Source organism: Varanus komodoensis, unplaced genomic scaffold (assembly GCF_004798865.1).
Source record: "Varanus komodoensis strain SLA01 unplaced genomic scaffold, ASM479886v1 scaffold4, whole genome shotgun sequence".
In the NCBI taxonomy this organism is placed as follows: Eukaryota; Metazoa; Chordata; class Lepidosauria; order Squamata; family Varanidae; genus Varanus; species Varanus komodoensis.
Window position 1 is genome coordinate 49,135,487 of NW_025335941.1, and position 26,645 is coordinate 49,162,131.

A 26,645-nucleotide genomic window follows, 5' to 3' on the forward strand; every position below is an offset into this window, starting at 1 on the left:
ACAGAATCCTTTGTTGTTCTGGCAGGCAGTTATTCTCATTTCAGAAGGCCATGAGGAGCTCTGAGGACCAAGCCACGTTGCTAGCAGACCTTTTTTTCATTGATTACATTTCTGTACCACAGTTACAACGTTCTGCAGGTGTGTTTTATTTATTTAATACCGAAGGGCGGGGGTCAATCTTAAACCGCTGCCTAAAGACCCTCTGTAGTTGGCCAACAGAAATTAAGACTAACCATCCACTCTACAGAGCAAAAGTTAAACAAAACGCCATGATGATGTTTAAAATATGTTTATTACCACATTAAACATATGTAACAATTTTCCTTCTCAACGTTATCATTCTAAGTAGCAGCTACAGCTACTTCAACACCTGCTCCCTATTCGCTTTGCCTCAGAGACAAGAGACTTAGCCCCGCCCTTTAACTGACTCCACTGTAAGCGGAACGACGCCTATGTAACGTCCTTTTCTTTCCGCAGAGCTTCTCGGGAATTGTAGTGTGTAGGGAAACTCTTCCCCTATCGTAGAGCGAAGATCCGTAGGCCAACGAACTACATCTCCCAGAAGGCATCGCGACCAGAATAGGTCAGCCTGTGGCGCTGGGAGCTCGGAGTACGGCGGCAGGTTTGTAAAGAGCCTGGCGACTGTCTTCCTGTAGAGGGGGTTGAAAGTTATTTAGGTGAGTGAGGGGAACCAGGGTTGTTGTCTACATGGGGATGTTGTATAGAGGGTGTTGATGGGACGTACTTAGTAGCTGTTATATTCATCCAAGGAATATGAAGATTTTCTTTCGATGGGGTTGGAAATTGTCAGAGTGGGTGCAGTTGCCTCCTTATTCGGACTTCACCTTTAGCTCTGACCTAGAAAAGCTGCAGGGTGCAAAAGCTAAAATTTTAGCTTTTAAAGGTGTACTCTGAATGGTTGAACTTAAAAAAAAAACTCCTGTAGTTCCCAGCTGGGGAATACGTACTGAGACTTGTAAGACTTTTTTCTATCTAAACGTGTAGGATTGCACCTTTAATGTGTATTTTAATGTATATTTCTTCGTCTTGAGTTTTTCTACTGTCTTTCCCCCCTATAGAATTTCTTTGTGTATACATGTTTTAGGCACTGCTGTCTTTTTTAAAAGGATAAAGAGTGAGAGAGGACAATGAAAGAATTTTTAAAAATTAATTACATTTCTGTACTACCCAGTAACAAAATTTTTGGTCACTTTAGAAAAATCAGAAGCCTGAACATCATGTGAAATGTTTAAGAGTTTAAAACTGAGCAAAACCTTTGAAAAAGCCAACTGCATTGTAAAGATAAAAATGCAATAACAAGCATTTTTAAAAATCAAAACAATACTGAGGGAGAAATCCCATGGTTTATAAGATACTTTGGATCCCCAGGTATTGCTCAGACCCTGGAAAAGGGAAACTGCAATCTGTTCCCTCTCACAAACTGTCACAGCCTATACAGGGTTTGGATAGGATATGGCTATCCTGTCTGCAGGCTGCCCCTTCTGCAATTACAAAACACCTTCATTTGATGGGCAGAAAAGCTTATCTCATGCAAATGTGTGGCAAGAAGGCAAAGAGAAGATCTCCTCTGCTGCTCCCCTCACCCTGCATAGGATAAGCCTCTGAGTTTAGGGCCTTACAATAATTGCAATAGGATTGTGCTCTGGGGGATTAAAAAGCCTGGGAAAATTTTTAAGAATCTGCCTGGCATTGAAAAGATCACAGCTAGGTGCCAGGAAAGCTGCTGTGGGAGATCATTCCACAATCAGGTTGTCACCACTTAAAAATTCCTCTCCTTGGTAACTTCTTGTCACTTTGTGGGGATAGCCTCTTGAAGCTGGCCAATAAGTCTGCTTAATTCTACTTAAATTGGTTTTAGACCTAGTTAATTTCTGGCCTGACCGAAAAACATGGCATCAGGGAATGGGATGCATCCATAGCCTACTTTTTATCTCATATAACATGACTAAAGGATCAGGTTATATATGTATCAGTCCTAAGCAGACTCTGTTTACATAGAATGCTAGAATGGGTTTATTCATTAGATGACATTTTTAAAATTATACAGGGTATGAAAGTCAGATACCAAATCTCTGGAGCTGTGCCAAGGATATAGATTCTTCAGTACCAGACTACAATAACTTCCAGATGGCTACCTCAGCAGACTTGAATTGGGAAGAAAACTTGATGGCCCACTGGATGGCTAACTCTTCCCGTGCCGGAGTCATACTAAATCCTGCTTTCCCTACTTTAAAAGCAGCTAGAGCTATTGGTATTGAAAATACCTTATCTAGCTCATTACACAGCTCAAGCAGCACTTCCCTAAGTGAAGACTCTCTACCTAGTGGTCAGGCTAGTGGTCAAGCCTTGGACCTTAGCAGCCCTTGTGCGGAAAAATCGGACACATCTAAAGGGCTTTTTCTGCCTTCATTGGCTAAGAAAGAGCAAGTTCTCCTGGGTAAGGATGCTGCAGCCCAGCGGAAAGCCCAGCAAACTGATGTGGAGTGTGATAAATGCCACAATCTGGATGAAGATTGTAATACTGAACTACTTCTGCAGAAGCTTGAGCAGGTAAAACACAAACCCTTGCCTTCATTTACTGTACTTTTTATTCTGTCTAGGGAAAAAAATGTCAAGGCAGGCTGATATAGTTTGTCACAGAATGGGCTGACCTTGGGACTCTTAACTGTATATGGTGACATATTGGGGGTTTCATAGCCATTCTTTTTTCACTTCCTGCATGGACTTCAGAAAACACAGTGCTTTATTTGTCAAGCATCTTGTAGGTCACAATATTCTATGTGGGAGTTGCAAGTTGTTCAAGCTTGTCAAAGAGTCCATCATTCCCTGTCACAAGGAACTTGGTTAGTTGAGTGTCTCTAAGTTTGGAAGTGAAATAGGACCACACTAAAATAAGGGATTACTTTGTACATACTTGGGAGACTCATTAGATGCTCAGAAGTATATATGCTTGTAAATTAATAATTAAAGAAAAAACAAAAGAAGTGCAGAAAGTTGATGTTTGAGTTGCAGGAAGAAACTGGAGTGGGAGAGAAGGGAGTTGGTCTGCTGCATTTCCTAACAGCTTAGAATAAATGTCCAGGAGGTCCAAATTTTTTAAAACTTGAGGAACTTTTCTTGCTTTCCAAGCACCATTCCAAACAAGGCTATCACTTCTGACTTATTTTGTGTTGGCAGAAGGAGGTGAAGTAGAGAATAAATACAGTTCACAGTATCCCCTGTTTGTGTGTCTGCCTTCTACCCTACCTTATAATATATTGCTGCCATGACCAACAAGGCTGTATTATTAAGCATGCTCACAACTTTAAATGTCTACAGGTTTAATCACCTCATTGAGAAGTTCCTCTTATTTACAGATCTTGATGCTGTGTATGTCATATAACAAAGTATTATTATGTATGGCAATAATTATTACCTATGGTCAATACAAATACATTGCATCAGATGTGATTATTTAGATGTGTGTATTTCACTCTTATTGTTAAAGTATTATGCCAAATTCAGAAGAAGAGTGCATGCTTCTGCGCTGACAATCAGTTGTTGGATTAAAAACTGCATGTGCAGTCTGGATCATTATGTATATCTGCAGTGCAGTGTATAACCAGATATATGAGACATTCACTAAAGATCCCATTCATAAGACATTATTTTATTGTGGGTGTGTATTTTTATCCATTTTATAATGCAGGTAGGAAAATTAATTTCTTCTGTTGCCTGAAATTATGCATCACTGTTCATGGATTGAGGCCAGTGGAGTAGTGAGGGCATAACATCTCTTCCAGCTGTTATGTCAGTATTTAGTAATGAAAGCATTGGCAAGCACAGCTTGCCCTGTTCAAAGGCTTCTTGTAGTCTGAAACTGGCAGCTACAGAATTAGTATTCATGTGTTCTCCTGCTATATTGGAACAGTATGAAGGCAGCAGCTAGGTGTACTCCTTGGTAAGGATACCTGCATGAGGTAATGTAATTTTAATTGGAAGAAGTTACAAAACTGGTAGGCTTTTCAGCTTTGGTTGTTGCTAAATTTGGGTATGAACTTCTGTATGACACCAGAATGGATTTTGGTTGCCGTCCTGCAAATATAAGTCCTAACTAGTCTCCATTTTTTAAAAAATCTGGCTATTTAGAATAGGCTTCTATGAAAATATAAGTGTTGAAATGTATGCTGATTGTTCTGCAGACTATTTTTTCTTACTGTATTATGCAGTATAGTTTCTGTAACATATTTTAAGAATATGCATGATTTCTTATGCTGAAAAAGCTCAAAGGTTTGCAACAATACAAGCAGGAGCAGCTGAGGAGACAACAAATGGGGCAAATTCAGAGGTTACTGGAAGAGCAACAGAAACTCCTTTCCATGGTCTCTGAGCAGCAAGTGCACACTGGTGAGTGGAGATGAAAAGTATGCACCTTTAAAAATATATTATGGTAAACTAGGCAGGGAATAATTTTACTGCAGGCTTTTATTGTACATTTATTTGTTAGATTTTTATCCTGCCTCATTAGCCATATGGCTAAAATTATACAATCAAATAATTAAAAGAAACAAAAGTTACAGAGATTGCTCAGATAATCATCAGAAATTCTTGCATTACATTTAGAAGTGGTGACACATGCTGTTTTCCAGTAGGAATTGTCTCTTGATGTCATTTGAATGCCCAACTTCTGATTCAACCAACACTTGGAGAAATAGCTCCTCCAAGAGCTGGCCCCTTGCCTTTGAATGTTACTCACCAGCTCAGTCAGCATGGATCTCAAAAGAGGTATATGACTCAGCCAACACATGAAGGAATTGTTCTTCCAAGCAATGACTCATTCTCTCATTCCATGTAGGGAGGGGCACAGAGAAAAAAATGGTGAAATTAGAGCATAAGAAAAGCCATGCTAAACCAGACCAAAGATCCATCTTGTCCTGCTCTCCATATGCACAGCTGCCCACAGGATCCCTCAAGCAGAATTAGTACAAGACCTCCTCCCGGGCAAGTTCCTCAGCAGCTGGTATATGCAGGCATGCCGCCCCTGCTAAAGGAGGTAGCACGTAGCCAGCAAGGTCTCAGACTCCTTTCCAGAATACATAAGCTTGGGAACAGGTATCTGCTCTTCATCCTCTTCTGTGTGGGGGGAAAAAAACAATTCAGCTTCTCAGCAATTTCCTTGTCCTCCCCTTAGTTTTCCTTTAATTCCATTATTGTCCAAAGGCCCAACCATAAACAGTTTATATCCAGAGATGACCATATCCCATTGGTTATCTCTGCTCCACCAGGTTTTTGCAATGCCCACGATATCTAGCTTTTCCTTTATCAGCAGGTACTCTAGGTCTCCCATTTGTCCCTAAGGCTCTAGAATGTGTCCCCTGCCAGGTGCATGCAACATTAATTCTGACACTGAGTCCTCTTCAGTTGGTTATCACGGCTTACCGTAATCTTGCTAAATGTGTGTGCAAGATGCTAGAAGGGACTTCAGGGTGGAGCCCCACCCCACTAACTTCATCCATGGTCATCTGCCCCTGATTTAAAAGAAGATGGCACTTATGCATAAACAGTGCTTACAGCTACTTCATATCGGAGCTGCTAAGACTTCAGTCTGCCATGTTGTTGGTTGCGAAGTCAGGTCCAACCGATTGTGACCACATGGACAACATTCCTCCAGGCCTTCCTGTCCTCCACCATCCCCCCGAAATCCACTTAAGCTCACACCAACTGCTTCAGTGACTCCATCTTGCCACCTCATCCTCTGCCGTCCCCTTCTTCTTTTGCCATCTATTGTTCCCAGCATTAGGCTCTTCTCCAGGGAGCCCTTCCTTCTCGTTAGGTGGCCAAAGTATTTGAGTTTCATCTCCAGGATCTGGCCTTCTAAAGAGCTGTCAGGGTTGACCTCCTCTAGCACTGACTGGTTTTATCGCCTTGCGGTCCAAGAGACTTGCAGGAGTCTCCTCCAGCACCACAATTCAAAGGCCTCAATCCTTTGGTGCTCAACCTTCCTTATGGTCCAGCTTTCACAGCCACAGTCTGTCTGCCATACACAGTCCGTATTTCACAGTCCGCCATACTTACACGCAACTTGTTCTGGCAATCAGAATGTTTTAATTTGCATTTTAAAGTAAACTAAAACTGCAAAGTAAGGTAAACAATGAAAATACTATAACCGTGACCCACAAGACATCCCTTCCCATCCATCTTCTGTTGCTGTACTGATGGTTCTAAACCATTGCCAAATATACAGACTTTTCTTGATGAATTCTAAAGAGCTCGTACGTGGCAGAGTGCATAAGGGCAAGAAAAACTGTTTGGTATTGTGTTTTAATTTAAAGGTTTTCTTATGAGAGAAGATGACATGAAACAAAGATATGCTCAGCCAACTCACTTGTCCCCTGTATCTCAACTTCCACCATCTTGCCACGGACACAGTTTTCACTGGGATAGTGTGCCTCATATTCCTTCTTCAATTGCCCAAAAGGATTCTCTACCAAAGTTCAGCAACAGCCAAATATTGAAGGGAAATGTCTCTGCAGACCATTTTAGTGACAAGCAGTCTGTAGACAGGCCTTTCAAAGTGCAGAATGGAATGAAGGCAGATGACCCAAAGTCCATTTCTGGTAAAGCAAGCTTCCTTCTTAGCGAAGATGGGTGTCTCTGTTATTAATACTTACCAATATTTCACAGATTTACTGTAAGAATTATTGAGCTAATATGTGTGTGGGAGAGGTCTAGAAATGTGTTCACTGCATTTGGATGTTCTAGTGAAATCCCAGCCCTTCTGAGTTTGAAAATGTGCGTGGTAATCTTATAGTCATTTCATAGGAATTCCACTGACTTAGCCTAGGATCTTCTTGGATATTTTTACTTAATTTCACATGTGTTCAGAGCACCTTCAGAGCAATGGAACAGATAAGGAACTCACCTCTCACTGTCAGCTGAGCAATTATTTTGGCTACCTGTTGAGGCCACTCAAAGCATAAACAGTTTTGTTCTATGCTGCTTTTCAGCCAAACATTTCCTAAAGATGTTTTCTGTTCCTCAGTGATGGTGGTGGTAGCGATAAAACTAAACTCATTCAGCCCAGGAGATCCAAGATCTTAACAGAGATCTTTTACCTCTCTCTTCCCCACCACTCCTAATACACAATACAAGTAGTACCATGGATCCGGAAGAAGTCCCTGCATGCCTCCCATATTCCTGGTGGGAAACTAGTAGAGCCTGCAGCTTGCTTGAGCCCTGTCAGGCCTTGTAACACAACTAGATTGTGCCTGTGACATTTTTAAACACTGCATTTTAGGTGTGTAAAACATTTTGCATATGTGAGTCCAGAAATTTCTTCCAACAGTCCTGTAAAGTGAATATTGTCCATGGGATGGGGGTGAGGTGAGCTGAAGTTGAGGGAATCAACAGCTTGCCTAATTAAAGCATAAACTACTCCAAATTCTTACACTTGGTTAAGGGGTAAAATACCTGGGAAATGCTACTTAGGAAAGCACTGGTTTTATTTTATTTTTTTTACAGGAGGAAATAGTCAATCTCCAGAGCAAACTATACTGGGGCATGTAGATGATGCAATTAGCTGTGAAGACACAGAGAACATAGAGACCTCTGGATGTTTGTCAGGAGAGAAATGCTTGGGGATTCTTAATACAGAGGAAAGGTGGGTCCTTTGCATATAGAATAGTCTTGAATGTGTATGTGTGGGTGAGTTATTTTTGTATACAGTGTTATAGACATATGTCCATTCAGAAGTAAGTTTAAGTGCAGTGGAATTTCCTCCCAGGTAACTCTGTGTAGGACTAAAGCCCAGAGCAGGAATGGACAGTGTGAACACTAAAACACCCCTAGACACATTTCTTGGCACTCACCAAGATGCCTCCCCCCCCCCCCCCCCCACTGCCTAACGTGATGCCAGTGACCACTTTTTTTTTTGACATTCTGCAGTTAGAAATGAGGTTTTACATACTTAGAGCCCCTGAATCTGCTTTTTCCCTTGCTTATCATGCTTTTCTTTTGCCATTATCTTATTTTTCTACCACCATGGGGCAGGGGAGGGAGAGCGGATTCAAGGGGAACCAAAGCTTTTGCTCTGGTTGTTGAACTTGTGTGACATGTAGGTTCCCTTGGACCCCATAATGGCCTGGCCTACCTTTGGTTTCCCATCCTGACCTGGTGCCTTCTCTCAGAAAAGTGTTTGGGAGCTAGAATGTCTAACCTCCCATAATTCCCAAGGAACCGGTGTTCTAGTCCCAAAGACTTAACTCCTGGAACATAACTGACCCTGAAATTCAGCCCCCATTCTACCTCTTTAGTGTTGTAATAAGTGGTACTTGTACTGTCTCTAACTTGATGCACAATGACAAAACTTTTCTTCCTGTATAGCAAGGAAAAGTTCTTCTCTCCAATCAGCTGGTCAGTGGCTCAGTTCTGCTTACCTCTGAGTAGACTTACAAGCAATGGTGATCACAGTTTTGTCCTACCCTCCTTTTGCTCACATCTGCATTGCCTTTGGCCTGGCAACAGATGGAATGTGACCTGTAAGACCTTACCTTGATTGGAATTCTGCCCTCAGGCGTAGAAAGGTTCCCCACCCCTGGACTGGACAAATTCATGGAGGATAGTCTATCAATGGTTACTAGATGCATGGCTATATGCTGCCTCCAGGATCAGAGGCCTCTGAACACCAGTTGCTGTGAGTAACAGTGAGAAAGGGCCATTGCTTTTATAAGCCACTATTTGTACAATAGTGATTCTGTTGTAAGCTGCCTAGAGAATCCTTATGGACTAGTGGGCAGCATATAAATTGAAAAATAAATTACTTTTGAGCTTTCCATGGGTATCTGCTTGACCATTGTGGGAAAAGAAGGCTTCACTAGGTGGGCCAGCAGAGCTCTTCCATGTACAAGACTCAATTATTTGCGTATCTGTATTATAGGAAAGTGTTTGGGTTTATAGATTCCGACACTGGAAGTTTGAAACTGCAATAAAATAATTCTGCAGTTATGAAAGCATTTATTTTATTGTGTTTTACAAGATTTGACAGTGAAATCTGTGTCCCTTCAAACAGACCTATCCCTGCTACCATTCAAGAGAGAACACAGACATTTGAAGAATTTTTGGAAGAGCAGATACAACTGGAAGAGCAGCGACTGAGCCAAAAAGACGTAAAGGTTAATAATTAGAGCTTCTATTTGGCAGAGTTTTCAGAATCTGTTCCATCATGGGAGGATAAGTCCCTGCTTTAGTTATGGTGTTCTCACTTCTGTGGATTCAATACAAAAAATATTTTTAGAAACCTGAAATTCTTAAACAGTATTTTGATGGTATATGATGCTAAAGCAAAGCATAAAGTATATAGATATTTGAAGATTGACATTTTTTTTTTAAACTTTTAGGATGCTGGAAAACCAACTTTCCAGAAACCAGTTACAAAGAAACCCTTTCTGAAGCGAGGTGAAGGTTTAGCTAGGTTTACCAATCCCAAATCTAAAGTTTCTAAACAAAAAGAAAGCAAAGTAGCCCTTCATCCCGATGCCTCAGAAGTAAAAAATGCAGTTAAAGCAGAGAAACCGCAGCTTAATCGGAAAATGGCCCTTTCAAATAAAGATTACATTTCTGACAATTTTGTGTCTAAAAATGGTAATCAAAACACTAAAACAAAGAAGGCTTGTGTTCTTCCTGCTCGGAAAACAACAGTGCTCAGGAATTGCACTGGGAAAGGTACCCCTTTCTCCACAAAACAAAACCCCAGTGAAAGAAAACCTGGAGAACTGAAAAATTCTATCAGATCAGGAACAAGTGGCGGTAGAGAAAAGAATAAAGAAAATTTAATGGCACTTTCAAAGCTGGATGAAATTGACACCAAATTGCCAGAACAAAAATATGAGCAACCAACAGAACTGAACAAATGTCTGAGAAACTCATCTGAAAAAGATTCAGAACTTTCTTTTGAGGTTTCTTTTCAGAAGAAGTTGGAAAACTGGGAAACGGAAAAGGAAAAAGAAAAAAATGAATTGGATGAATTTTTGTTTCTAGAACAGGTTGCTGATGAAATATCTTTTGCTAGCAATTCCTCACTTGTAATTACGATCTTGGACCAAGGCCAGCAAATATCCACAGGGCGCAGGCTGTCTTCTACTCCTGTCAAATCAAGGCACAGGCAAAATGATGTGCTAGATATTACTGAAGTGAACAGCAGAAATGGAGAGCAGTGCATTTCCCAAGAAGCTAACAATGAAAGGGACAGTAGCACAGCCATTGCTACTCAGGCACCTGGGGTGCTGAAGGATAATCAAAATAAGACCATTATTAAAATGCTTCCTGCTATTCCCACTGCTGAGTTTCAAGATTTTGGAAATACTGAGTGGGATGAAGATAAATCCAATGAAAGCAGTGATACGACTTCTGATGAAGAATTTGAGATTACCATAAAGCCTGTCAGTGAGAGAGCTCAAAAGCTTGCTTTGAATACTAAGGGTGGCAGTCCTGAAGGACAGGTAAAGGGCAGAAGCAGAGAAGCCAGTCCCGGTTTACTAGACAGAGATTTTAGCAGCAACCTTCCCAGTGAGATGAGCAAGCCTGCTCTGTCTCCAGGTGTGTCCTGTGCAAACGAGAGTCAAGTTGATTTTGATGATGAAACATCCTGGTCTGATTTTGAAGAGAATGAAAGTCAACGTACCCAAGTTCCAAACACTGAAGGAGTTAATCAAGTGCTTCTCTCCCCTGACTGTTCTGGCAAGAGTGAGACATTCTGCCCAGATAAAGTGATAAAAAGGAAGGTTGCCTTGATGAAGAAAGGGGATGCAACGCCTAAGCAAAGTGTGACCGATACTGAGGAAGCCACTCCCCCTGTAGCAGATCTGATGCTGAAGTTTTTTCCTTCTCTGAGGCCCAAGGAAAAGTCAGATGCACCACAAAGACAAGAAGCCAAACCCAGTAGGGCTCAGGAGGAATTGGGAGGTAAGCAACAAGAGAAGCCACTACTGTGCATAACAGTCAGACTCTTAAGTCTCAGGAGTACCTGTCCTTAAAGCCTCTATCTCCCTTGTATTCTCAAGAAAGAATACCAGAATTGTGTGCAGTGCCATGCAGTCTGTCCCAGGTGTTACAGTGTCTTGGGCCAGTCCTGTTGCCAGCATGTCAAGCACTGTATAAGCCAGCATTGATGCTCAAAGGTGTATTCAGAAGGTCCCAGCTTCATTCCCCAGGTGGAAGGATCAGGAGGCTATGCTGCCTGAGATCCTTGAGAAGCAATGTCTTTCAGGGGTAAATAGTTGTGGGCTAGATGAATACAAGGCAGTCCTCTTGTGTTGGCTCCCTTCATTGTACAAAAGCTGCATTATTGCAAGTGCCATTTTGGTTTGATATTGCTGTACTATATGTGTAATGGCTTGTATTTCATTTAGAATCTGAAAAAAATCAGGCTTCTAAATTAGGCATAGTCCCTATGCAATCTTTCCTTCAGAGGCTAGCCCTCCAATTCACAGATGGTGGCTGTGTGCAGGGGGAGGGAGGGAGGCGATGGAGGAAAGTCAATGTCCTCATCCTTGCTCTCCCCTTTGTATGTTAATTCTGCATAGAAGTGGAATGCCTGAAAAGGGTTTGTGTTGGAACTTAAGTGAGAAGCATTTTGGAAGCACCATATAGAATGGATCTCTGCTGAAGGAGGCATACTGTATGCCAAAGTCCTTGTTTACTCGTGACTTCCAGTATGGACCATGCTTTCTACAAGGCAGTAGGTTGCACTGTAGCATCAACTATAACTATGGGCCATACATTGCAAACTGAATTTCATACATACATGCTCGTGGTCAGTGTGTGCTGGGGTATACTTGCAATATATAGCTTGCAAGCATGTAAATTTCCCAAAGGTGCATCTTGTGCAGACAGTTAATAATTTTAAAACAACAGTATTCTATTCTTTATGGCCCATGAAATCATAGAATAGTTGAATTGGAAGGGGCCAAGAAGGCCATCAGTCCAACTCCCTGCTCAGTGCAGTTAAACTATCCAGTTAATCCATCCCTCTCAGGTGGCTGTCCAGTTACATCTTGAATGCCTCCAGTGTAGGAGAGCCCATAATCTCCCTAGATAACTGGTTCCATCGCCCTCTTGCTGTAACAGTGAGAAATTCTTCCTGATGTTCATCCAGAACCTGACTTCCTGTCATTCCATGTCCTGCATTCTGGAATAATCAAGATCCTGGCCTTTGTCTTTGCTTATCATATTTCCCTTCAGTCTTTTTGAGGATAAACATGTCCAGTTTTCTGAATCACACCTCATAGGCCTTTGTTTCCCTCTGAACCCTTTCCAAATTCTCAAATATTTTAAAAATGACACAAATGTAAAGTGACTGTTATGATTTTTCTCTGTATTGAAGATTTTAGATAAATTGCTAACTGAGATATGCAGTTTTTTTTTTGGAAACATTTTGCATTTCAGTCTGCTTCCTATTAATCACAATTTGGGTTCATTTTTTCAGTAGCTAATAATTCTTCTAATTCCACTACCCCCAAGATGAACCTCATGAATTTAATCCAGACTCCTGGGTAAAAAAAGAGGTATCATTGAATTAAAAAAATGCATCATTGAGTTTTTAAGTTTGGAGACAAGTTATGAAATTGGAGGTGTCTGGTAGAATATTATTACGCAACACAGAGGTGTCTGGTAGAATATTATTACGCAACACAGCAATGCATCAACATTTGAACATCAAGCTCTGTTTATGTGTTCCCTCTTAGGAGACACTGTTCGTTCCCAGCTCTTGAGAGAGAAACTTGTTGAATTGGAAACGGAAATTGAAAGATTCAGGGCAGAAAATGCATCCCTTATAAAACTTCGAGAAGAACGTGAGAATGCTTTGGAAAGTCTCAGGTAACTTTCTTCACCTATCTATCTGAGATCTAGTCCTTGATTCTGAAGTTGACTCAGGAGCAGATCTACACAAGCTGTGAATCAGCAGCCATGTCTAGTTCTCAGGGGTGGGGAGGGAAGAGGGTCTCCAATTTAGGGTAACTATGACTTAGAAGGGGGACCCAAGACACCCCAGAAATTATCTTCTGGAGGGTAGTACAGGCTTCCCCGTGAGTTGAGTGTTCTAGGAACCCATCTGCATCAGGGTACCCAGCTGGGTTGTTGTGACAGGCTGCATCCAGCTTCAGTGAGAACTGTTGTTGCTGCTGTTGTTTTTGGAGACTCTTCAACGTGTTTGCCTGTTTTGTGATGGCTGATTTACATGAACATGTGCAGTGGTGAAGTTTTGTTCAGCTGAGGGTGCAGCAGTTTTGATCAAAAATGGCATGGCCATTATGCCCCATCTTCTGTATTCATTCACTCTTGCCCTGTGTGACTTTTTTTTGTTTCCCTGAATGAAAAAAGTCCTCAAAGGGAAACGTTTTGCCAGTGTGGAAGAGGTGAAACAAAAAACAGCAGAAGCACTAAAAGGCATCAAACCCGACATGTTCAAAACCTGTTTTGAGCAGTGGAAAAAACATCTCAGTAGGTGTGTTGCATCAAATGGAGAATATTTTGAAGGTGACTAAGTTTGAACATGTAAAAATACATATTTTTTAATAAATGAATTCCTGTTTTTTGGGGGGGCCCTCCTCATATTGGTTTTCCAAGCTAATTTACTGCATGTTGTGTTGTTGAACAACATCCCCAAATTCTTTGAAGGGGAGAGATTTATTATAGCTAACAGCCAAAACATGTCTTTGGCAAATGATTCAGTTCCTGTTAACAGTATAATACATCTGTTCTAACAGACTTTCCCAAGTATTTGGAGTTTAATTTCATAGCTAAAGTGGGATTAAGGTATGCATACAGGTACTTTTACTAAGCCATAATAATGTTTCTTGGCAACCAAGAAACACTTTGGGTAGTTTCTAAATATATCCTTGGTCCGTGTTTGGACTATTTTGATGTGTAAAGATGAGAAAAAATGGCCAAAATCTCTTTGAAGGAACTGAGGTGTCTAATAGTACCAATCAGAGTGGATTTGATGAATTTCTTTTTAAAATATAAACCTGGTTCACATAATCATAAAAAGGGCTTTTTTTCCTTGCAGCATGGATTTACACAATTACCCTTGCTGGAATGTTTTGCCATGACCTGTGAATTCAGCCAGGATGGTTGATTGCCATGTTTTAACAGGTATCCAGAAACTGGGTGCACATTACACAGCAAACCATGTTGGTGAGGTTTAATTATGCAAATTCCTCTAGCATATGACTGCTGTGCAAGACGCTGACTTGTACACACAGGCCTATAGTGTGTGGTTGCCATAATATAGTGAATTATGCGATCCCTTATTTGTGGGAGAGATACAATTCCTGTTACTTTTCTACTGTAAAATTTCAGGAAAGAAATTGCAGACTTTGAAAAACAAAAAACAAAAGAACTGGTTCAAATAGAAGAATTTAAAAAAGAAGAAACAAGAAAGCTGCAAAAAGAACGTAGAGTTTTTGAGAAGTATGCACAGGCTGCTAGAGCCATTCCAGATAAAAAAGAACGTGATGAAATTCAGGTATGAATACAGGAGAGAATCTGTCTGGTTACCTTTAATGAGAAGACTTGACAAGAGCAAAACACCAAATGCTAAATCAATGCATGCCAAATAGATAATAACTTCTACAGCTAGTTCATACTAATAAAATGAACAAAGCATGATCAATATGGAACCAAGGTGTTAAGTTCAAATTTGACATCATTTGTGTCCTGTGTCAGCTCTGTCTGTGTAGCTGCTGTGGCAATTTGGGTTTCTATGTTTTGGCTTTTCAATAATCTGGCAATGTTATACACAGGAATTTACCTGCTTCAGGAATCCACCTTCTTTTCTTTAAGTCTAAGCTACAACCACAGAGTAAAATTGCACTTGTTTATTCTGCAGCACCTGTTGTGTACTCTTGTTGAACTGTCTTGACAAATTCTTCCAAAGGAGATGTACTAGTACGTCAGTGGTTTTCTAAAGAGGTTCATTTTCTGCAGGGTGGAGGACAATGTCCCACAGTGAATGGATTTTTGAATGTCTGTCACTGTACTGGCCCTACTCAAGAGGAAGAAGGGCAAGTTGTGACAGATTTGTACTAAATACAGCCAAAATTCCTCCTCCAGTCCTAAAGTTTTCTGGATCAACAAAGGGATACAAGTCCATGACTTTTCATGTTCTGAAGCATGTGACTCTTATCCAACCAACTTGGGATAGGTCACTGTGGAATTACCCTGTAGGGTATTAATGTGATGCTTGTTTTTGGGAGCAGAGAGAGGCAGCCTGTTTAGAGATGTTACCCCTCTACTTTTCCTGTTGTTGTACTGGAATTCCACAGTGTGATCTGCATTATACCACTTTATGCAGTGTTGGAGAGGCTGTACCCCCTTCTGATCTTTCTCACAGACTTCCAATAAAGCTTGTTATTTCATCAATCTTCTTTCAAAATGGCTCTCTCTGGTAGCTTCTGACAAGTCCAATGTGTTCACTTTTGGCTCTTTCAAAATTTCCTGAACTGCTGCTCATTAAGGAGTGTTTATATTGGATGCATGTGCTTGCAGGACATACTGTTCATACAACAAACCTTTCCCATTTCTAAAAAATAAACCTGAACAAATAGAAATGCACTTTTCCGGAACAGACGGTGTCAGCAGGGCTTGCAGCAGGGAGCTCCACTGTCCTATCCTTACCCTAAAACAAGCATTTGCACTGGTTTCCAACTATTTCTTTAAGAAACCTTGTTGTGCAACAGAACCAGTAGAGGCAGAGCAGCTCCCTTGTGCTTCACAGGAATACAGTTAACATAAAACAAATGCACTGTCTCAGTCTTAACACAGAATGCAGTTGACTTTCATTTTATGGATTTTCAGTAAATGTCTTTTTTTTTTTTTTAAGTGTATGTGTGGTTTTTGTGGTTTGTGTGTTTTTGTATTTTATCCTGCCTGGAGAAGGTCTCACTCTGAAAGGCAGCCTAAACTATTTTTAAATAAATTAATTAAAAAATCTGATTCCTCTACCTTGGGAAGAGATCTGTTCTTTTCTCTTCAGTTTGTTTTATAATGTAGAGAAAATGACTAGTATGTACCTTAATTTCTTAAGGCCTTGAAACAGCAAATGGCAACCTTGCAGGAAGATTTAAAAAGAAGAGAAACAAAATGGTCAGCCACCCACTCTCGTCTTAGAGACCAAATAGAGACTTTAACCAGTGAGAATATGCAACTACGAGAAGAGATCAAAATTATGGAAAGATTTCGCTTGGAGGCTTGGAAAAGAAAAGAAACATCTACAAACAAGAAAACAGATGGTTCTGGTTCTTCAAAAAAGGCTGAAGTTACCGTAAGATTCTTTGCTTTGGAAAGAGAATATTGTTATGGTGACTAGTCACACACTAAGATTAGGGAGACCCTCAGTAAGCCATGAAGCGCTCTCTGGGTAAAGCATCACCTCTCAACCCAACCTACCTGATAGGATTGTTGTGATAATGAAAGGGTGTAAGTAGATAAGAGCATGAAAACCACTCTGAGCTCTTTGGAAAAAAAGTGGGATTTAAATTGGTATTTTTTCCATGTAAGCCATATTCATCTAGAGAACAAAGAAGCTGTATTTCAGATGGTTCAGATGTGGTAAAAACATGAAATCTGCCTTTAGTAAGAGATGAAAAAAATGGTTTCCCAGTCATGCAGGAATCGTTCTGCTTTCATAAAAATTGGCTTAGATTTGAGTAATCTTGGCTGTTTAAGCAAGGTGCTTTTGTTGCCATCAGTCTGATTCTTTTTGGAGAAGAGCAGGTATGAGTAGTTTTTAAGGCAAACGAGTGAGCTAGGAATCTTTGAGAAGTAAGCAAGGACAGAATTTTTCAAGTGTAAAGTTTTAATTCACAAATTTATTTATTTATTTAGAAATTGTATTCCCACATTTTTATGATTGTATAATAATGTACAGTACTCTTGCTTAATCATACTTGTGATTGTGTTTGGGAGTGCATAAATGCTATAGGCTATCATAGCTTATATATTATTGGTTTTAGTTTTATTATACTTAAAAAAGCTTTGTAAGTTATTTTTGAAAAGTATATACCAGTGGTAAAATAAAACCTTTCCCCCCACAGGGGAAAGCTCTGTGTTCTTGAATGTTGTTGTATTTTAACAAAGCTCTCACTAGGATGCTTTCCCCCCCAGCATTTGCCAGCTGCATTGCAAAAAAACCAGGCTGTGTCTACAGTTCATCAAGCAGAAAAAAGCACCAATGGCAAAAGTGTTTTGCCATCACAAGGTAAAATTGCTTATTTTATACAAACAATTCTATTTGCCTTAATCAGTAATGTGGCATTTAGCTAGATCGCCTTTCTTTTGCAAGCTCATGCTTGTGTTATATGATGGCCAGTTCAAAATTTTGGTTTCAATATTTTACTCATACAATAGTCAATTGAGAAAGAAATTGGAAGGTTCCTTACCAGATGAGGTAAGCTTGGATAGTATATACTATTATATTTGCATTCTTCATCTCAGAAGAAAGCATTGATTTCTCCTGCTGCTGCCAGTATCATACCTCTACCTAATGAGGAGCAGCATCCATTTGATTTGTTCATAAGCAAACTGTAAAAGTAGAAACCCTAGAATTTGAGTATTTTCTATCCTTCCCTTCATTTCAAACTTCAACCCTAGACTATCTCACAGGGTTGTTGTGAGTATAAGATTGACAGCAAGAGGGGGAGAATGATGTAAGCCACTTTACGTTCGTAAGAAAATAGTAGGCTATAAATCACACAGTATTCTTCCTTGGTAGTCAAATCAGTGCATCCATGCACAAGGGAGAGGTTTGGGCAAGCTTGCAGAGAGTTCAGATTCAAGCAAGTACAAACATTTTTAGGGATCAAGGAAATCTGCATGAGGATGCCGGAATAGGCCTGTGCATGCTCAGTGACTATGTGGGGGGGCAGGGCTGGGGGTAGAAAACTGAAAGGAGGGGAAATGGAGTGCTGGGGAACAGGGCATGGCTGACCAGCCGTAACATAGAAATGAGCAGTATAAGCTGCTGTATTTTGCTGCAGGTCCCACTTGTGTTTATAAAAAGAGGCCACTGGGGCAAAGTTAGGAAAGCAGACTTTGTTACGAGGTGCTTCCTCCATGTACTGGGAATGCCTTGAAGCAGTGGTGCCCAAAGCAGCAGTCCTCCTACTCAGCTGAGCAACAGCAGAGATGGGCAAGTCTCTAGTATGTATGCATGCCTATGCTTGGTGTGTACATGGATGGAGGATGTGTGTGGGCTCATGCATATGGATGGGAGCATAAGTGAGAGTGAGAGAAAGCAGTGTGTGTGTGCATGCTTTGGTCCTCAGCATCATGTAAAGGGAAAGCAACCCCATTTTCCAAAGGGAGTGGAGGCCTCAGCAGGGAGTGGGGAGTTTCCCCATTCACACTTAAATGGATGCCCAGCTTGCTATTCTGGATGTTAATGAAGTGCATGTGCAATATGAAGTTTTTACACTTTATGTGTTCCTGCATGTTAAGTATGGTTAATGCTGTATCTGGGTTTGGGTAGTAATACTGGATTTGAGAAGCCATTTCACTGAAGAAAGCATTCTATTCCATTTTAAGAGTAAGAAATTTAATGTGGACTTGCCAAATTTTCTAGCATCCTGTTAGAATCATCAGTTCAGAAGTGGTTTTCAACACTTTCTTACAGGCCTGTTGAGGTTCTAGAATTTGAAAGTTAGCAGAAAGTTGGGACTATTCTTGAAATGGAATCATGCCAGTTAATAGTGTTGTGCTTCTCTTATTTAAAGAAATACATTATGTGGATTTTCACTAGTTACATTTCCAAATCATAGTATTGTGGATATTAATTGATACTGAACTAGAGCAACCATTTCTTGTAAGCCATCTACAGCACTGCAGTTGACAGTGAGCTAATTCAGATTCATGCAGTGCTATCTTGACAGTATGTGTACAAGTTTGGAAAAGGCCTTAAAACATAAAATTTCTGCTGCTGTGATCCTGAGATTGTAAAACATAGTTCAATATATGCCAAATCATGGTTTGGAACAGCCCAATGGCTCTCCAGGATTTCAAGCAATGGATTTTGTATTTATATGGTCTTCACTTGGGGTGATAGACTCAAGGATATGCAGAGACAGGAAACCTAAATGCCACTTTGCAGTCAGATTTTAAGAAGCGTAATTGCAGCAGAGAGGGGAAGATTTTCAAGAGGTGTACATGTGAGAGAAAGAGGGAGTTCTGAGTAATAATGCTGGGGGCCTAATGCCAGTAGTGGAGTAGTCCTGCTCGACTGGGGATGTGATTGGCATGTGACCTAAGTGTCCTTGTTTTGTCAGCTCTGGGATGGTAACAAGCATCCTTTACCGGAGGACCAGGACCAGGGGCAATGGGAGTGGATGGCGGAATAGGGCCAGAGTGAAGGTGGAGCCAAGAGCAGCAGTGGTCAGATACCAACAAGGCATAGCCAGACTGGAGACAAAGGCAGAGTCAGGAACATGTGAGGGTCAGAAACCTCACAAGGCTTGCCAAATCCAGAGGAAAGACTGAGTCACACACAAGCAGGAGTCAAGGCAAGAAGACATTGCAGGACTAGTTGCAGAAGTCAAATCAGGAATATGAAACTGCCATCATAAAGATTCCCACTGCTTTGCCAAAGGTGGGAATCACAGGAGGTGCTCCAAAAGGCCTCCTGTGACTCCCAGTAGATCTGTATGCTTACATTGTCCCTAATCCTGAAAGCACCTACAGAACTGATGCCAATCCAGCAAGTATTTGCAAAATGGACCATGCTACCTTCTAGCTGCATTGCTGTATAGATCCCGACAAGTTTCCCATTTGTTTCTTGCTGGAGTATGAATACCTGGAGTTCCAAATATGTGCAGTATAGATGGCTTATCTACAGTGCCAGGTTTCTGAGGTTAAAGACTTCTTGGCCTAAAATAAAGTAACCTATTCAAAGAAATATATTAATACCTTGCCTGCCACTTCTAAAAAACTGATTACCTAAATGGCATTAAAACAACTGATAATAGTTGTAGTAATCTCAAATTACTTTATGTATCTGTATTGTCTTAAAGTGGTAAGAAATGGGAAGGAAATTACTGTAATCCGCCTTGAGCCATGTCCTGGGAAATGCAAGCCATACAGTTTTATATTTTAATTCTTACATGACATAGGAAGATCTTTTGCAAACCTGACGCTAGCAGCTGCAGCTGATGAAAGTAACTTCGACAGTATGGCAATGACTTTTGAAGATTCCTCCAAGACATTTATGGTAATATGTTATCTAGAATGTTTTCATTTTCTTGGCTTAGAAGAGGGCTGACCCAGGGGCCACCACTGCAACTCTAGAAAGAGAAGTATGAATGTTTGGCATTGGTAAAAGGTTTAGCTTTCTAATATGCAGCTTTTCCTGTTAGCTCATGTGACCAAGTATTTGTGGAGAGAGACTTAAAGTTACTTTAGTAAATAATTTGTAAGATTGTAGATTAAGTTTTAATGGGAGGAAAACTGTTTGTATTGTTGTACTGTTAGCACATTTTCTTCTCTGCAAATACACTGACTGTTTTCTGTACTTGGATCCTAAATAGAAATATTTAAGAATTTTTACTTGTACCCAGTAATTCTTGTGTAGAGGGAAACAACTTATTGAGACCAATTTTAAAAGTAATTGCTTATCCTGTGTTCCCATTATTATTTTTGTGCTGCCCATTAGCAGCTAAGCGAATGATTATATTTATACCTGCCCTGGCTAGCAAATCATGTCATTACTAGTTGGCAAGGTTGTCAAACATCATTTACTCACTTTATTCAGTGGGAATTGGACTCTTCAGAAACCTTTCAGGGTTATTATTATTTGTAAAAAGAGGAAAGGCAGCTTGCCCATCATTGTGTGTTCTTGCAATGCACAAGGAGTATTATATTCTAGAGTTCATATGGGCTAACAGTGAGGCCATGTGACTGGCCAGCTCTGTGAACTGACACTGCACTCTAAACATGTTCCAGAACACAGGAGATACATGGTACACACCTTGATGAGGAAAGGATTCCATGAACCTAAAGGGTCTGAAGGCTACTGCAGTAGAGTGTGTGTTCCTATTTAGATGAATGAAGCTCATTTCATGACAACTTCCTAGGTGATTGTGGTTATTTAGCACCCACTGGAACATTATCACTTTTTAAAAATTAATCATGATTTCCTGTCCCCTCACCCCCCCCTCTTCAGAAGGGCAATGGAACTGTTGAGCCCTTGTCAGCAGTAATTCTCGATTCTTCAGACAGTGCAGAAGTAGAACGGGAAGCTAATTATCCAGATGGCAAGGTAAGAGTAGTTGCATTTACTTAAGAGATTCTGCTCTGTGATAATGGGAGACCCTGCCTCATTTCAGAAAGAATGAGAGGTGCATTTATGAAGCTAATCCTGCACTTGAGGGAACTTTTTTAGACTTGAGTAAACATTTATTCTTCTTTTCCTAGTCTTAGAATTTAGTTTGGAGAATCCAGATGAATGTCTGATGACAACAGCAAAAGGTGTTAAATGTGCTTTCATAATGTTTTTTTCCCCCATATTGGCTCAAACCAAGTGTCAGTAGTTTCTCCATAATCCTCTCAGCCTCATAAGCTTGTGAATTCAGAGTAGAGAAAAGCAGATTGCCTATTCTTACATATTGTTGGAGCTGTCTCCCAGGTGCAAAAGTAATTCATGCTTGGCCCCAGGTGTGGGAATACATCATGAGGTTGTACAACCTCCCTTGCAGCATGTAGAAACTTTCATGTTTGTGTATGTACCCTGTTCAAGAGACCCATCTACATCATGAATACTGCAAATCCTCCAGCCATGAATGGAGGCATCTGTAAATAAGGCCTCAGTGGATTTATCTGAGGTTGAGAAGGAATCTTGTTCTTAGTCACTTAAGAGATTTCTTCCTCTGTTCCCTGTCCCTTGCCTATAGTACTGTGTTTAGTGCATTTATTTGAAACTTGTGAAAATCCTGTTGGAGGTCTTCAGATAATTCAGACAACCCCAACCTTTCTGCGTCTGAACCGATTGGTAATAAATATACTTTTATTTTATATGCTTTTTGTCTTTTATTTTTAGGTTGAAAAATTTTTTAAAAATGGTGCCCACCTTATCATCTTCCCTAATGGTACAAGAAAAGAAGTAAGCTGCGATGGGAAGATTACGACTGTAACCTTTTTTAATGGAGATGTAAAACAAATTCTGGAGGATCAGAGAGTAGTATGTATCCAGCAAGTGGATTTATCATTCATGTGTGATCAGGTTGTTTCTACTACTGTTAATTTTATGAACTCTTCTCAACAGATCTACTATTATGCAGATGCCAACACTACTCACACCACATACCCCACAGGTTTAGAGGTTCTGCATTTCTCAAATGGACAAATAGGTAAACTGAGATCTCTTCCTGTCTTGCTAATGGAAAGCGGGTTAACTACTTCCATCCCAGAGGCATGTGTGGCTTGCAGTGCATCCCAGCATGCACAGCCTCTTAAGGTTCATCCTGGGGGTGTGGCTCAACCCTCTGACTTCTGGAGGATTCTCCTCGGAGCATTTCTTGATTTGAGATCAGAAACAACATTGGGATTTCCCCTATAGGCCCACACCAGCAGCAGAACCCCTCTATATGCCCTACCCATCAGAACAGCAATGGGAACTAGGATGGCTTAGTCTTGCCATGAACAGGCTTCTGTAACTGGGAATTTCTGCACACAAAGCTGGTTTGCTGGGCCAAGTAATAGGTGGAAGATCCACCAGATCAGGTGGCCATGGATGTGCTTGCTAACACTTACCCTGCAGATTTTGGGGGGTTGTCCCCCTCAGAAAGCTTTTAGTCCAACACACTACATTAAACAGTAAGCTACATTTATATAAAACAAGTGCATCTGACATGATATGCTTATTATTGCAGAAAAGCATTTTCCAGATGGAAGGAAAGAGATTGTATTCCCTGATCAAACCATTAAGAATGTGTTCACGGATGGACGAGAAGTAAACATTTTTCCTGATGGCACCATTGTCCACATTCAAACGTAAGGTTTGACTTTGTCAAAGCAACTTTGACTAAATTCGGTTGCATTCTGTTGTAAGACCAGGATTGGGAGAGGATACTTTTATTTCTAAGGAGCCCTCCTTTCAGCATAGACTAAGGGAGGAAAAAAACCTTAACAGTTAAGTTATAATTCAAAATCCCAAAGTAGCTGGAACCAGTCAACCTGTTCAAAAAAGAGGGATTAAGGTTTTGTTCAAACTTTAGAGGGTCAAGCAATGGGTAAGGCTCAGTAAAATTATTCAGTTTGCTCAGTCAGGTAGCAGCTGACCAGTTGTTCTAGGAGGCCATATAGATCTAGACCAGAATGGTTATCTTGGTAGGGATATGTGAGAATTCAGATGAGATAAAAGTCCAATGAATTTTCATGATTCACTCTCTCAGATTAGAGTTTGTTAGCCCTGTGCTGGCACCATAATCTAGTTTGCAAACTACTGTTGCATTTTTTTAAGTGAGACTAGGGAAATCATGCAAATCACACTATTGGAAATAGAAAATTATGCAGTTCTAGCATGGTTTGTACAAATCGTCTTAGAACCACCTATTTTCCAGATTCCACTTTGTGCAAATTTCCTTAAAAAAAGGGCAGAAACCCCAGCCTGTCTCAGAAGCAGCCCACGGAAACCCCCAACTTAAACCAACTTCTCATCAGGCAAGAATTCAATTGAATTCAAGCCAAACTTCCCAGCGTCAGCACATTCCTGGTGCTGTTTTCCTGAGAAAAACTCATCTTTGCAAGACAGATTTACATTAAGAAAGTCTTTGAGGAAAGAGACTGCAGCATTGAGGTCTAAAGATGTCATCAAGGAGATGGCTTTCAATGCCAAGCACTACTCTGATGGTATTCCCTTACCTTCCCCATCTTCCTGTGTTTAGAAGATTAAAAAAGAGGTAGAGATCATACAGCCATTACAGCAGCACTGATGAACAGTGGTACTGTATACTTTCTGATTGTTAGACTTGGAACTTTATTAGCAGAAAAAGAGAGGACAAAACTAGACAGGATAGTTGTGCCCTTAACAGCAGAGGGCAGTCTATCCAAGCCAAATAACTCAGGAGGCCATCACAAGTATGTTTAGACATCCAGTTCTACAATTTGTAGTGTGCCCTAGTCACCTTGGCTGTCAGGGGAATAGCAGGAACCGCAGAATTTTTTTCCCATCTAAACATGCATGAGATTGACTTAAGATAACCGAAGTGGTAACTAGCTGCAAACTGTGCTCTGGCTCTCACTTCTTAACGTTGCTTCTCAGTAGTAAAGAGGCTGTAATCAATGCACTGCTAATTTATACATATTTATTTTAATTAAGGGATGGAAGTAAGATTATAGAGTTCTGCAATGGTCAGCAAGAAGTGCATACAGCTCACTTCAAAAGACGTGAGTATCCTGATGGTACCATCAAAACTGTGTATGCTGATGGACGGCAGGAGACACAATATGCCTCAGGTCGCATAAGAGTTAAAAATAAAGATGGTGATATTATTATGGACACTCTACCATAAATGTTCATATTTTGCTGTCATGTTTTGTTTGTAGCATTCTTTAAACACTATTCTAACTTACAGAAAATGTATTTAAATACTTTGTACAGAGGCAATAAAAGTGTTTGACTTTTTTTAAACAATTCAGATGCTCACTTTTAATGAGATTTACAAATTAACTGAATCACTACATACAGTTGAATCAAGCATATGACTTACTGTAGACTGTAGGTCCAGTGGTTGAAAGATAAATTACAACATGACCAAACTGAAGGAAAGCTTAAACTTTAAAGTTTTTTAGAATCTTCCTTCATGTTAATGGCAGCTATAGTGGCCCTATTTAGCTGCTGACCTGTTGCAAATTTCCAGACTACTAGGGAACAATATATGTTGTGTGTTTCTTAGTAAAATTTCTACATATTAACACTGTATGGTAAAAGGTTATGTAAATCAGCAATGGGAACCTTGGATGCAAAGATCAATTTCATTCTAACTTCCCCAACTGTCCTGCTTTTGAATGTGAGCTTCAGAAAACAGGAGTGGGCATCTTGTGGCCCTCTAGATGTCTTTGCCGATTATACTTATGCTATGGCTATGCCAGCTAGGGCTGATGGGAACTGTGGGCCAAAACATCTACAGGACCACAAATGATTTAAAGCAGTAATGGGATGAAAGGTGAATAGCCTAATAACCGGAGCAGATCCAGCAACATCCCTGTCACAGGCTGCCAGGAATCACTGGGTTGAGTCTCTCATGCTTCGACTATAAACACCCAGGCAGCTACAGTTGAACATAGGGCTAAAGGTGACTTGAAGGCCTGCCTGAAAGGGCCTCCAGTCAATAAGGGCAGGCTAGCCCAGCTGAGGTAGAATGAAACTGCAACTGGAGCCCATCAATAGCAGACTTAAGTTCTGGGACAATGCAGGAAGCAGGGAGGTAGAGAAGAGAGGCTGGAAGGAAAAGAGGAACACTGCATGCCATGACAGAAGGTAGAAAGAGGATCCTCCCTGCAGCCATCTGCCCTGGCTTCATTTGGCAAGGATTCTGGAGGTACCCAGCAGAAAGAAACAGGAGGACTCAAGAGTAAAGAGGCCAGGAAAGCCTCTCCCACAGTGACAAGCCTTGCTACCTACCAGAAGAATGAAGGGCAGGTACTTCAAGCAAAAAGGCACTGGACAGATTGTTGATGTAAAGCTAGGAAAAAGGAAAGGAAGGCGTAAGTCTTATAACAAGGATTTCTAGGCTGTCTGGGACTTCAAATAAAATTGTGTTTATGGAAGCTATGGAAGAGGGTGAGTTGAATGTGCCCCATGCTGAGGAAGGTTACACAATCCCTTAAAGAGATGCAAACTGTTTCTTTTCCCAAGATGAGATCCACATAGAAAATAAAAGGCCTAAGTAAAAGCAGAATGGGTGTACTTTTGAGCTGGGCAAGGAAGTAATCATGCAAGGTAGGGACAAGAAAGACTAGCCACATGATTTCCTACATCTCAAGTCTGATGAAAGATAAGGCCAGAATGGTAAGAAAGTGGAATCCCCCCCCCCACCGTATATCTGTACTGCACTGTTGGCTTTATTAAAATATAGCCCTTTTCTATTCAGCATTCTATCACTTTTCTACCCCATCCACCACTGATGTCTCGGGACGGCATTCTATCACTTAAAAGCTCAGTATACATCAGTGCTGCTCTAATGCAGTTGCCAGCTCATTCTGTTTGCAATGTCGGTGAGCTTTGCCTGGACTACTGCTCTCCAATGCAAGACTTTCATGTCTCTGTGGAACAATATAGTTGGGGGTGGCACTAAGCCCAATTTTTATTCTGATTTATTTCAGTATCTAAAAGCAAACACAAATAAGTATGTTTACAAACACGGACATCAACCTACATCCTTGCTGGATTTATCTACTGATATGTAAGTTGAACAGTTGGCAGCTTCTCCATCTGTTATACCAACATGAGAAGAAACACTTCCCAATGCACTTCTGGTGCAGCAGTTTCTAAACACCAAGCACATCAAGGTGAAATGCAACTGGGTTCAGCCAACACAGTGGACCAACAATGGTAAAATACAACAGTGGCTTGCTGTGTGGTCTAAACCCAACCACAAAGT

General features: G+C 40.7%; 1 protein-coding gene across 1 annotated transcript; it reads left to right on the forward strand.

Moving 5' to 3' along the window:
• The first annotated feature begins 584 nt into the window (after positions 1-584).
• LOC123029530 (centromere protein J-like) lies at positions 585-24,680 on the forward strand. Its single transcript, XM_044442650.1, has 16 exons — positions 585-677; positions 2,069-2,571; positions 4,284-4,407; positions 7,522-7,660; positions 9,068-9,170; positions 9,396-10,959; positions 12,741-12,873; positions 14,359-14,524; positions 16,085-16,321; positions 17,164-17,257; positions 20,160-20,257; positions 21,209-21,304; positions 22,082-22,222; positions 22,307-22,391; positions 22,914-23,034; positions 24,362-24,680. The coding sequence occupies exons 2-16, from the start codon at positions 2,149-2,151 to the stop codon at positions 24,552-24,554; spliced, it is 3,717 nt and encodes a 1,238-aa protein (XP_044298585.1). The 5' UTR covers positions 585-677; positions 2,069-2,148; the 3' UTR covers positions 24,555-24,680.
• The last annotated feature ends 1,965 nt before the right edge of the window (positions 24,681-26,645 follow it).

Coding starts and splice junctions, on each gene's coding strand:
- LOC123029530 (XM_044442650.1), top strand. CDS start 2,149: ATGGCTACCTCAGCAGACTTGAATTGGGAAGAAAACTTGATGGCCCAC. Junction 17,258..20,159: donor AAGTGTTTTGCCATCACAAG/GTAAAATTGCTT, acceptor TACATGACATAG/GAAGATCTTTTGCAAACCTG. Junction 20,258..21,208: donor ATTCCTCCAAGACATTTATG/GTAATATGTTAT, acceptor CCCCCTCTTCAG/AAGGGCAATGGAACTGTTGA.